The following is a 12778-nucleotide window of genomic DNA, read 5'->3' as shown; positions in this document are numbered from 1 at the left end:
ACACACACACACACACACACACACACACACACACACACACACACACACCAGGCCAAAAACATGGCTAGAGAAGACTGGTCCTCTGGCTAGAAGCTAAAGCATGCTCAGAGCTGAATATCTGCTCATGTTCATCCCAAAGCTAATAAAGAGCAGCTGGTATAACCTGCTCTTGCTCCAGTCCTGTATTTACTGGAATCAATCATTTTCCTGCACTTAAAAATTTGAGTGCAGCTTATAAAACTCTCCATCATTTTAAACTCTTTCGGTATCAGCACCTTGTCTTCTTTCCCTACCTTCTTGGATCACAACAGGTTCATATCCTTGCCTAAAAGATAGCAAACATTTTCAATTTTCTATGGCATATGCTACCAAACTCTTCAAATTACAGAGACCCAAGTCAAATCAAATGCTACCTTAAGCCTTTCTCCCTGTCTCCGTCTCCTCTGCATGTCCACTCACCTGTGTTGTGGTCTTCTTTTTTAAAAAATCCCATTCTACTTTCCTTCCATTTGACATTTACTTCTTATCTCTTTTTGTTCTTTTTGTGGGTGTAGATGTTTTTTGATGTGTGTATATTTTAAACATTTACTTTACTTTTTAAGTGTGTGTGTCTGTGTGTCTGTGTGTAAATACCCATGGGATTCAGAAAACAGTGTTGAATTGCCTGGATCTGGAGTTGCAGGTAGTTGTGAACCATATATCCTGGGTGCTGGGAACTGAACTCAAGTCCTCTGCAAGAGCAGTACACACTCATAACTGCTGAGCTATCTCTCCAGTCTCTGTCTAAATGACTTTATTTGAAGAAAATATTTGTACTAGGTAAGACTTCATTCTCTCTACTCCAAAGTAAAACAGCACAATAGGAGCAAAATTTGTTTCAGATGGGATTCTATATGTCTCTCTCGGGTTCTACTGTGTGTTCCAGGTTATCCTGAAATTCCCATCCTCCTGCCTTAGGTTCTCAGTTGGTGTTGCAGGGGCGCATCATCATGACCAATAGTTCTTGTGTGTGTGTTTTTTTTTTCTGTAGTATTTGCTTCCATCATTGGTTTCCTAAAGGAATCATAAGGTTAAGATCTATAGCTTATTAGCTGCTGTTTTAATCTCTTCTCTTTCCTTCCAAAAAGAAACACAACTCCTTAAATATAATAAGGGCATGACAAATACTAAAATGTACAAGTTAGTCATACTTCTACAATGGAGCCCGATGGTGATACAGTGATGCTAATCTTCACATGTAATTTCTGTGGGAACTCAAAGGAGTTCCCTTTAAAAGAAAAAAAGTTCCCGGTGAGAAAGGGTTTTTCTGTGTAGCCCTGGCTGTTCTGGAACTCACTCTGTAGACCAGGCTGGCCTCAAACATAAAGGTCTGCCTGCCTCTGCTTCCTGAGTGCTGGTATTAAAGGGATGCACTACCACAGCTGGTCCCCTGAAATATTTTCTGTTTTGATTTTTCAGTTCATGTATGACTCTTGTGTTGTCATTTTTACACTCGTCACTGTTCTTCCAGCTTTAGGCAAAATACCATTAAGTGAAGTAATCTGCTCCTGCAAAAGTCATGTGGTAACATAACAACCATCATGGAAAACATAACATCATGTCTTTCATAAAAGCATGTGTTCCTTTGACACATATTCGTCTTCACTCTCTTTCTTGGCCACGGTATGCCTGTGATTTTCTTTGAGCCTTCGGCTGATCTCATCATTCCAACCCACTCCTGTCATGCCAAGACCCCTTTTTCACTTAGACCATGGATTGTTTTTTAGGTCCTCCTTCCTTCACTTGAAACTTTCCCCACATATTGTTGCTACTTTTTTCTCTAACCTTCCGTAGCACACAGAACTCATTCATTTTAAAGACCTTTAAGATTTAGGAATGTGGAGAAGCCTATACTTTGTTTTCTATTGAGAACAGAGACTAACTTCCAAAAATTACAGTTCCATTCATCTAATTTCTTTTCTGCCAATCCCTCCCAGTATGTTTTCGATACCTTAAGCTTCTCTCTGTGCCTTAGACATGGACGTGTATCTGAGTTGTTTTTCCCATTCATTGGAATACCTTCTGTACACATTAAGAATTCCTTCCCTGGGCTGGAATGTTGGTGCAGTGGTTAAGAACACTTGTTTCTCTTGCAGACAACTTGGATTTGATACCCAGCACCTACGTCGGGGCTCGCAGTTCCTGACCTTTAAGGGCACCAGGCATACATGTGGATTCATATACACATGCATGCAAAACACTCAGATACATAAAATAATAAAAGAAATCTAAAATCAAAAAGAATTTCTGTCTACTCTGTGAGGCTCTGGCACGTACCTTGTTTGTTTTGTTTTGTTTTTCCTAACTAGATGTTGATTTTCTCAAGGTCAGGAAGATAGCGTATTTACTAGATCCTCAGGTCCTAGCAAAGTGCTGTAACACATATTAGGTACTCATTTGCTATTTTTGAAATGCTCCACTTAATATGTTCTTAATATATGCATATATACTTAATTTATGTATATATACATATATTGTCTATATACTTAATACATATCATTAATATATAATAAGCCTGGGGGTATAGCCCAGTGGTAGGACACTTGCCTATCTTACATAAAACCTTAGGCTTGATTCCCCAGCATTACAGATAAAATCAGAATGTAAAAGCCAGATATGATAAATTCAGTACCGAGCATTTCAGGAAACAACCAGGCTTGTTATCTATTCTAGACAAATTCTGAGGGTAATTTAAGCTTTGTGTCCATACTTAGCTTTAAATCCCCTCATTGTTTCATTCTCCTCTTACACGGGCTTTCATAAGCTTTGAGACAAGACAAAAAAGGAGAAAGTAGCTCTGAAAAAGAGAAAGGACCTAGGCAACAAGTATCTTAGCAACGAAGAGGAAAATGTTGTAAACTACTTGAAAGTGTTTTCCTTAAGTCAACCCATATTATGAAAATTAGTTGTCATCGGCAACCTTCTAAGATATTTGATGAAATTATTCTGTTCATGTTTTCTTTGTATGTGAGGCAGCTCGGCTGCTGATTTAATAACTGTTTGAGCTTTTTGCTCTGATAACACCTCTCAATAAGCTTTAGTGCTTGGCTAAAAGCAGCAGGAAAACTGAGGTGAAGCTGATATCTAGTGACTTAAGAAAGGAAAGTTGACGATGGGGCTGGCTGTGGTAGTGTACTTGAGATCCCAGTATGCAGAAGTGGAGGGGCTCAGCTGTTTAAGGAGTTTAAGGCCACCCTGATCTACATGAGACTCTGTCTCAAAAACAGATTAACTTCAGAGGTAAACAAAAAATTGTATTGATGTTTTGTCTCATGTTTCTTCTGTTAGCAGTTGTAATTCTCAATATATGCAGACGTCTGAATAACACAATATTTCAGTCAAGATCCAAAATTTTATTAATTTATTTTTGGTTTTGGTCTTTTGAGTTTCTCTGTGTAGCTCTAGCTATCCTGAAACTCTCTATATGACTAAGCTGGCCTCGAACTCAGAGAGATCCACCGCCTCAGCCTCCCAAATGCTTGCATTAAAGGCGTGTGCCACTGCTGCCAAGCCCCAATTTTATTTTTGGAAGCTTTGAAGTTAACAGATGCCATTGATGCTGTACACTCAATAACTATTTTAGACAGTATAACATTTACTTCATATTTTAAATTATTAAAAAAAACATTACAGTAAATCTGACACTTTTTTTGTTTGTTTGTTTGTTTTTTTAAAGACAGGGTTTCTCTGTGTAGCCCTGGCTGTCCTGGAACTCACTCTGTAGACTAGGCTAGCCTCGAACTCTCAAACTCAGAGATCCGCCTGCCTCTGCCTCCCAAGTGCTGGGATTAAAGGCGTGCGCCACCACTGCCCGGAGTAAATCTGACTCTTATATTTTAATTTTCAGATGTTTCTACCTCCCCGCAGTCGTACATCTGCCAACCGGATTTTCCAAATCAAACAGGTTAGAGAATTTTCAAAATTAAGTTGTTCCTTTTAAATTAATTTTTGGGGGGATTTATTTATTTATAGGGGTTCGTGTGTGCATGTATGAGTATGTGTGTGTGTGTGTGTGTGTGCTATGACATGTATGCTGCTGTTAGAGGACAACATGTAGAACCTGATTCCCTCCTTCCTCTGTGTACTTCCTGACAATCAAGCAGGTCATCATCAGGAGGCTTGAAGGCAAGCATCTCCCCCGGCTGCACCATCTCACCAGCCCCACGACTGCTATTATCATTATAGCTGTTTTTATAATTCTAAAAGCAGACATAGCCAATTACATTTTTAATTCAAAGAATGGTTTCTTAAAACAAAACAGATAAACGGCCAGGTGTAGTGACACATGCCAGAAATCTGTGCTTGTAAGATGGAAGAAGGAAGATCAGGAGTTCCGAATCATTTTCAGCCACATAATGAGTTTGAACCACCTTGAGCTACATGGACCATTTAGAGTCCATATTATAAGCCATAATCTCTAAATTATTTATTTATTTATTTATTTATTTATTTATTTATTTATTTATTTGCTGTTTGGATTTGAACTCAAGGTTTTATGGATGGAAAGCCTACACTCTACCATAGAGCTACATACTTAGACCTTTTAATTCTTTTAATCACATACCATCAATAAAAACTGTGAGTACACATGTCCACAAAGTGCATATAAACCATGTTTATTTATACATTTTGGATATACAACACTGTGCTAGTACATTGTATGAATCATGGGCTATATACAAAATAGGTCATGCATGCCTGTAATTCCAATGTTCAGAAGCAGAGGCAGGAAGATCAGGAGCTCAAGGCCAACCTAAGAAAGAAATACTAAGCTGGGCAGTGGTGGCACACACCTTTAATCCCAGCACTTGGGAGGCAGAGGCAGCTGGGTTTCTGAGTTCGAGGCCAGCCTGATCTACAGAGTGAGTTCCAGGACAGCCAGGACTATACAGAGAAACCCTGTCTCGAACCCCCCCCCCCAAAAAGAAAGAAATATTAAGTTCAAGGCCACCCTGACCTACAGGAGACTCTGTCTCAATATGTTTCCCCTCTCCCCAAAAGAGAAATACTAAAGAATATAATAAACAATAAATGATATTTTTAGAAATTCTTAAATATTATTAATAATAGCTCAGTACTGATAGTAAATGTGAATTTTTATTTATAATATCCTGGCATTTTCCAAATATTTGCTTCAACTTTACATTACTAGCATTTATTTTCTACCGAAGGTTTATTTGTAGGATTTTTTTTGTTCATCTTGAAATGGGGCCTCACTGTGCTGCCTTAAGCTGGTCTTGAACTCTTAGGCTTGGGTGATCTACCCGTATCAGTCTCTCTACAGTAGCAGGTACTATAGAACCTCACACTTGCTAAGTATGCACTCTGCCACTAAACTGTGTACCTTGCTCCATTTTAAGCATTTTTAAGAGTACCGTTAATAGTATTAAGTACATTCACAATGTTAGACAACCGTTTCTGCTTCTAGGACTTTCTTACCATGCCCCAAAGAAATTATATATCTATTTAAGCAAGTCTTATAGTCTCAAAAGCACCCCAGTCCAAGCCTGTAAGCTCCATTTTATTTTCTGGCTTTATGAATTTTGACTATTTTAGGTTTTGTATATAAATGGCATCATAAAATATTTGTCCTTGCTCTTTCTACTTAAGCATAATGTTTTCAAGATTTGTCCATGTTGCAGCATATAACAGAACTTTCTTTTGAAGTTCTGTTAGTTGAGTCCCAGGCCCTTGTACATGCTAAGCAAGCACCCTACCACTGGGCTTCATATCTAAGCCATACCTTAAGTTTTATATATAGCTGAACAATATTATTTTAGTTCTGATTTCTATCTCTTTTGGGATTTTTCTACAGAATGTGTACCATTTTCATTACCGCCAACAGTATCCAAAGGTTATAGCTTCTTCACAATTTCACTAATACTTCTTACTTATTTGTCAAATATTGTAAATGCCCCTCTTGCAATTTTATACAAACAGAATCCTTTCCTCAGTTAGGTAATGGATGTTTTAAATTTTACATTAATTAATCAATTAATTAGGCCTGTAGTTATATGATGGGGCATTCCAGGGTGCAAGTGTGGAGGTCAAAGGACAACTTTGGGGAGCTGGTTCTCTCCTTCCATCATATGAGTCTTTGGAATAAAACTAAGTCACCAGGCTTTATGGCAAGTACCTTTACCACTGAGCCATCTCACCAGCCCTGTAATACATATTTTGAATCCCAAGAGTTTGATTTAAATCATCTATGAATCCCATCACTTTTTAAAAACAGATTCATACTGCTAGGCATTTAGAATGCTATAAACTAAGACCATCATAGTGCTAGTAGGAGAGAAAATCATGTAATGGGGAATGTTGGTGTTCTCCTTGACTGCTGCAAGGTACAGTTTCTCATCCTGTCAGTTTCTGTGCATTTGATACGTTGCACTGCATAAGTAGTAAGCTACTGAGAGTAGAGAGCGAGACACTTGTGTAGAGATGTGTTTATATGAAACAATATAGCTCTTCCATAGCAATAACAATAAAGTACATCTTAGTGAAAATTTGAAATTCCCAACCAAAATACAATGTAGTAGAACAGTAGTAAATAGGTAATTGGTTTACCATTCTTGCCCTCCATTCTAGGAAGAAGGGATGGATATAGCAAGCAGAGAAGCAATGCATGAACGGTGAGCACTATACTCTGAGTTACGATTCCCATTATTTGCATATTCAGTTCCCTCTTTTCCTTCAGAGGGCTGACTACAGTCTTAATTTCTTTTCTTCTTCAGGGACATGCATACTGCAATGCAGATAAGTCAGAGTTGGGAAGAATGTCTAAATCTGGTACAGTATTCACATTCTAATTTTGTAGAAAATTTCCATTTTCACAACATAATGTTGTGTTAACAACACCCACATGGCAGCACAAAACCTCCCATGACGGCAGTCCAGTGGCTTTGTCACCCTCTTCTGACCTCTATGGGTTCCTGCACACATGTGATGCACAGAAACTAACTCAGGCTCCCACATAGGCACAACATTTTTAAAAGATATTTTAAAAGAAACAGTTTATGGTTTTACCCATAAATGTCATGTGAAAGAGGGGTTGAAATAACATAGTTTTCTGACCCTAAACTATAAATGCAGCTAGGAGTTGTAAAGTGCCTCTATAGATACAATCAACAGTGGAAAAGCACAGTAGGAGGGAGGAAGAGAGGCAGGGAGTGAAGGAGGGAGGAAAGAGAGAGAAAGAGAGAGAGATCCAAGGACACATAGATACACAGAAGACACAGAGAGATCCAGAGACAGAGACACCCACAGAGACAGAGATAGAGAGAGGAGAGAGGAGAGAGACATTGAGAAATGGAGACACAAAGACAGAAAGACACAGAGAGGGACAGAGACAGAGAGATATTGATTGAGGCTGATTCTGTTGTGGACCAGTGGACCAACTTGCTCTCTGTTCTGGCTAACCTAAGAAAAGTTTAGTTGTTGCCAGCACTGGGTAGGTAGACAGGAGGATCAGGAGTTCAAGGTTATTCTTGACTCTAAGCTTGAAGCCAGCCTAGATACATGAGCCTCTATTTTGTTCAGAAACTATAGATTAGAATGTTAAGGGGTAGATTTACTGGGCTTTATTCAATAATTTAGAATATTTCCACTAATATTTTGACATACAGCCTTTAATTTAAACATTTAGGCTATAGGTATATCCTTACTTTATGTTTTCAAATGTCTGTAAACATGGTTACTAGTTGTGATTGTTACATGACTTTTACTCTTCTTTTCTGTGAACATCTGTGACAAAACAAGAGTTACACTGAAATTTGAATAGGAGAGATTCTGGCTAATGTCAGCTTCCAAATTTGGGAGTCAGTAGATGAGGAAATATGTTGTTGGCAGAAGACATCTTCTCTTCCATTCAAAGATGCCTCAGATGGGCACCTGGCCCTTGCTTCAGAGTACCTTTAGAAGACAGAGTGAGTTGTGTGTTGTTTAGAGCTAGGTCATATAGTATAATCAGACTTTTTTTTTTTGGGAAAAATAGCTACTGTGTGGGAAAAAAATGATAACAAATGAAAATCAAGGTTTCCTTTAAGCTAAAAAGAAGAGCAACATGTAAGTGGGTCAGATAAGTCAAAGACAAGAAATAATCATGTAGCCGGGCAGTGGTGGCGCACACCTTTAATCCCAGCACTTGGGAGGCAGAGGCAGGCAGATTTCTGAGTTCGAGAGTTCGAGGCCAGCCTGGTCTACAGAGTGAGTTCCAGGACAGCCAGGGCTACACAGAGAAACCCTGTCTCGAAAAAAAAAAAGAAAGAAAAAAGAAAGAAAGAAAGAAAGAAAAAGAAATAATCATGTAGAGCACTGTGGCCCCTGACCATCACTGCCATCTCTGTAGAGCTACAAGGAGAAGACAGCCTGTCCTTATGTGCCTTGACTTTATCTACCTGAGCTCTGTAGGAACTGAAAACAAAACAAAGAAAAAAAAGAAAAAAAACCTAAAACCCTGGAGTCTTGGTCCTTCTCAGACTTCACAGTAATTCATTTTGTAGATTCTGTTAGAGTTCTTTAATGGAGTGGACTAATTAATTCAGGTGTTGGAACAAATGAATAAGAGAACCTAAATGTTGGGAGTGGAAGAGAATACATAGTGTACACTTTACCCTAGTTTTCGAAAAGAATATATTTTAAAATCCTGAGTTATGGGAGTAGTCCTTTGCAGGAAAGGACCAAAGACAATTTAGCTAGAACTAAGAAATAAATTAAATATTAGGCATAAATATGTCTATTATCTTATAGTTTTTCAATACAGCAATAGGTACAACCATAAGAAAAACATTAATTTAGAGTCTGAGTATATTGTATATATTGCTCAATACCGACTATTCACAATGCCTTTCTGGGGCACTAGGTAAGCGCCACATAGTTCTTGCTTCCAAAAGGTCAAGAGTGTCATTGCTTTATCTACATGATTCCTGGGGCCCCCACTTGCTTCATAGCAAGACATCCTCACAGTAGTACTGTGATCCTGTACAAGTATTCCTCTGTTCATTCATAGCTATTGGTCCTTTGTACTTGATTAGGATGCAGCTAGTGCTACAACTGTACACTTCTTTCTCTTTACACAGAATGACGACAATAACACCATGAAGTCATCCACTAGAAGAAACATCAATCTAAATCCACTTTCCCCAGTGGCTTCTCTCACCAGAAAACCTGGGAAGGTAAGACAGGAGCGCCCCAAAGTCTATGTTTCTTGTAATGCTGAAGTATACTACTAGTCACCCACTCAAGTCTTTAGGGGAATATATTTGACTATTATATATCTGAGTCTTTGTGATGTTTTCCTGGTGAGAACTGCCTGGAATCTCAGAAAACTACTTGTAAACTTGAAAAGCTGAAGCCCGAGAATCTCACGTGTGAAGCCAACTTGGGTTATCTAGTGAGACTGTCTCCAAAACAAATAGAAAACAACTCAAGAACTAGTTTAACTTTCTTTTTCATTTCTTAAACATGTTATGTTACATGCATCCAATTAAATTCAGCAGCTTTAAAATATATAATTAAATTAATTTTGGAATAATGTACATTTCTGCAATTATAGAGCAGTTCTCATGCTAATTTGTTGCAGGATATTTGATCACAGTGTGAACCCCAAGATTGTGTTATTCACTGAAAAAAATTTTTTCTAATTGTGGTGTGGCTCAGACCTTAACACACATCTTGCCGGGCAGTGGTGGCACACACCTTTAATCCCAGCACTTGGGAGGCAGAGGCAGGCGGATTTCTGAGTTCGAGGCCAGCCTGGTCTACAGAGTGAGTTCCAGGACAGCCAGGGCTATACAGAGAAACCCTGTCTCGAAAAACAAAACCAAAAAAAACCCAAAAAACAAAAAAACCCCACACATTTCTAACCCCTCTGGTTGGAACACAGACACACGTTTAGTACACACCTTTAATCCCAAACAATGAAGGTAAAGTTATTTTGTAGAAGGAAGCACTATTATTTGAAAGTGCTATATAATTGAATGACAGACCAAGTGATGAATCAGGGAAATATTTGACAGAATATGATATGCCCTACTCTCACGAGAAGAGAGCAGAAAGGAAAGCTACATGAAGGTCAGTATAGAGAGGAGAAGGCAAGCAGTTTTACTGGGAAAGTTGTACAGTGACAGGTTTGAGAGAGCGAGAGAGAGCAAGAGAGTGAGAGAGCGAGAGAGAGAGAGAGAGAGAGAGAGAGAGAGAGAGAGAGAACAAGCTAGACACATGTGAAAACAAAACAAGTCAGAGAATGAGGAAGAGACAGAAGATTAGAACAGATTGCTAGAGTTAGTTTGAAGGAAAATGGAGCAATTGAGTCAGAAGGTGAGAGAATCCAGATTGAATCAGTCAGCTTAGAGAGGAGTTTGAGCCAGAACAGCTGTGCTGACCAGCCAGCCAGAGATCAGAAAGACATAGAAAGGGTGAGCTTATTCAGCAATAAGTCTCAGAGGCTGAAAACATTCTGGGCCTAATAAGATTGTATAGAGGCTAGAAGGTTCAAGGACTAGGCCTAGGTTAGCAGACTGAGGCAGTAAGCCTCCGAGACAACAATTACATCAGGAGAATAAAAGTTTCTTTATACTAATTCCCTTGGGATGTTTTGTATTCAGCCTTCTTCCATCATGCCTGCGTGCCCTAGGAAGCCACTCACCTGTTTTCTGAGAAAAATACTGATTTTATTTTATTTTATTTTATTTTTTGTTTTTTGAGACAGGGTTTCTCTGTATAGCCCTGGCTGTCCTGGAACTCACTCTGTAGACCAGGCTGGCCTCGAACCCAGAAATCTGCCTGCCTCTGCCTCCGCCTCCCAAGTGCTGGGATTAAAAAGGCGTGCACCACCACTGCCCGGCAAAATACTGATTTTCAAATGTCTATTCTAATTTGGTTTTAACAGTGATTTTTCTCCATCCTTACAAATGTGTGGGAATTACAGTTGTTTGCCTTCAAGTCCCATTCACAGGTCCATGTGACAGTTTTAGCATTTTTGTTATTGTTTTTGTTTATTTATTCGGTCTTTCTCTCTAGACTGGAGTTGAACTTGTGATCCTCCAGCCTCAGTCTCCCAAGTGCTGACTCATATATGGCCATTTCTTTTTCTCTCTTTTGCAATGTTTTTATTTTTCTGTTCCTTCCTTCCTTCCTTCCTTCCTTCCTTCCTTCCTTCCTTCCTTCCTCCCTCCCTCCCTCCCTCCCTCCCTCCTTCCTTCCCTCCCTCCCTTCCTTCCTTCCTCTTTCTTTCTTTTTCTTTCTTGTTCCTTTCTTTCCTAGAGATGGAACTCAGGGCCTTGTGCATACTAGTCCAGCAATCTACCAGTAAGCTATATCCTTGGCCTTTATTTTACTTTTTATTTTGAGACAGCATGTTAATAAGTTACCCAGGGTGGCCTTGAACTCACTGTGTATGGCCTTTAATTTGTCATCTCCTTGGCTTGACCTCCTGAATAGTTAGGATTGTGTGGCTATAAGGCTAGGTGACAATGTTCAGTTTAAGTTTATGTTGTCTGAAAATACGAAATTACTTGTAAAGTAAATTTCTTTTGCAATGCTGAGGATAAAACTCAGGCTATTGTACAGGCAGGGCAAGCACTCTATCACTGAATTTACCTCTGGCCCCCAAGTATTTCAGTGACTTAAAGAAAAGTACATCTCTGTAAAAACAAAGAAGTTATTTCTCTTTAGTTAAATTAAAATGCCATTTGTTTCCATTTATCATTTCAATTATACTTAAGGAAGCATCAAGTGACCAATAATATGTGATGAATTCAGCAATTTCTTAAGCCTGGATTGACCATAGTCTTTCTCTAACCGAATTTGAACTTGTTCTTAAGCATCAGCTATCAATAGCTCTTTATTTATTTACTTTTTAAATAGGATCTCATATAGTTCAGGCTATCATCAAGCTAGGAAAGGTAGCGAGGAAAACCTTTAATTTCTGATCATCCAACCTCCACCTCCTAAATACTGGGATTATAGACATACTACCATATCTAGTTTAAGCCACCACACCTGCCAGTGCTGGGCATCAAACCTGGAACATTTACCATGCTGGCTAAACACTCTACCAACTCACCTATACCCCTAGCTTTCTGAAGCACTTGAAAGAAAACTCCCTGGGCATCTGTACCTTAGTGGTAGTACTCTGAAGTGGTTGCCTATTATGCACAAAACCATGAGTTCAATTCCTGGAACTGCAAGAACTTTTTCATCTTTGTTTTCTATCTTATTTCATATTAATGTTTAGAGAAAGGCAACACAAATATGTGATATTGTATAATATACTATACACAGGTCTCATTAGTATATAGATTTAATTGTTTGTAATGAATTGATTGATTTTGTTTAAAAGTTTTCTTGTAATAATTATGATAGTTTTATTGGTTTTATTTTAGAATTCACACGACCGTCAGACCTTTTAGATCAAGTATCCTGGAAACATCAAAAAGTAATGGTACCTTTACATTCTGGCACATATAACTTTAAATTATGTTGTAAAATAAGCTAATATTAAATATTATTCATTTTTTGTTTTTATTTGGTTATCGTTTTTGTTCTTTTAGACTCTGGGTGGCCTGGAACTTATTATGTAGGCTGGGCTGGCATCAGACCCATGGAGATCACCTATCTTTGCCTCCCAAATGCTGGAATTAAAAGCCACCACACCTGCCTAAAACTTTCTTACTTACTTACTTTATTTATTTATTTTAAATGTTTAATTTTGAGGAAGTTCATACATGAATATTGTATT

General features: G+C 38.5%; 1 protein-coding gene across 1 annotated transcript in view; it reads left to right on the top strand.

Moving 5' to 3' along the window:
• The window catches only part of Fam122c (family with sequence similarity 122C), a 29427-nt gene extending 16864 nt beyond the window's left edge, over positions 1-12563 (top strand). The window contains exons 4-8 of the mRNA XM_028764979.1: positions 3887-3943; positions 6628-6671; positions 6774-6828; positions 9117-9212; positions 12423-12563. Of these exons, the coding sequence (XP_028620812.1) occupies positions 3887-3943; positions 6628-6671; positions 6774-6828; positions 9117-9212; positions 12423-12449 (279 nt within the window). The 3' untranslated portion in view covers positions 12450-12563. The remainder of the gene's footprint in view (positions 1-3886; positions 3944-6627; positions 6672-6773; positions 6829-9116; positions 9213-12422) is intronic.
• Positions 12564-12778: the final 215 nt, after the last annotated feature.

This window comes from Grammomys surdaster, unplaced genomic scaffold, assembly GCF_004785775.1.
Source record: "Grammomys surdaster isolate TR1022 unplaced genomic scaffold, NIH_TR_1.0 147, whole genome shotgun sequence".
Lineage (NCBI taxonomy): Eukaryota > Metazoa > Chordata > Mammalia > Rodentia > Muridae > Grammomys > Grammomys surdaster.
The sequence above is the reverse complement of the archived record's forward strand: the minus strand, read 5'-3'. Positions and strand labels throughout refer to the sequence as shown.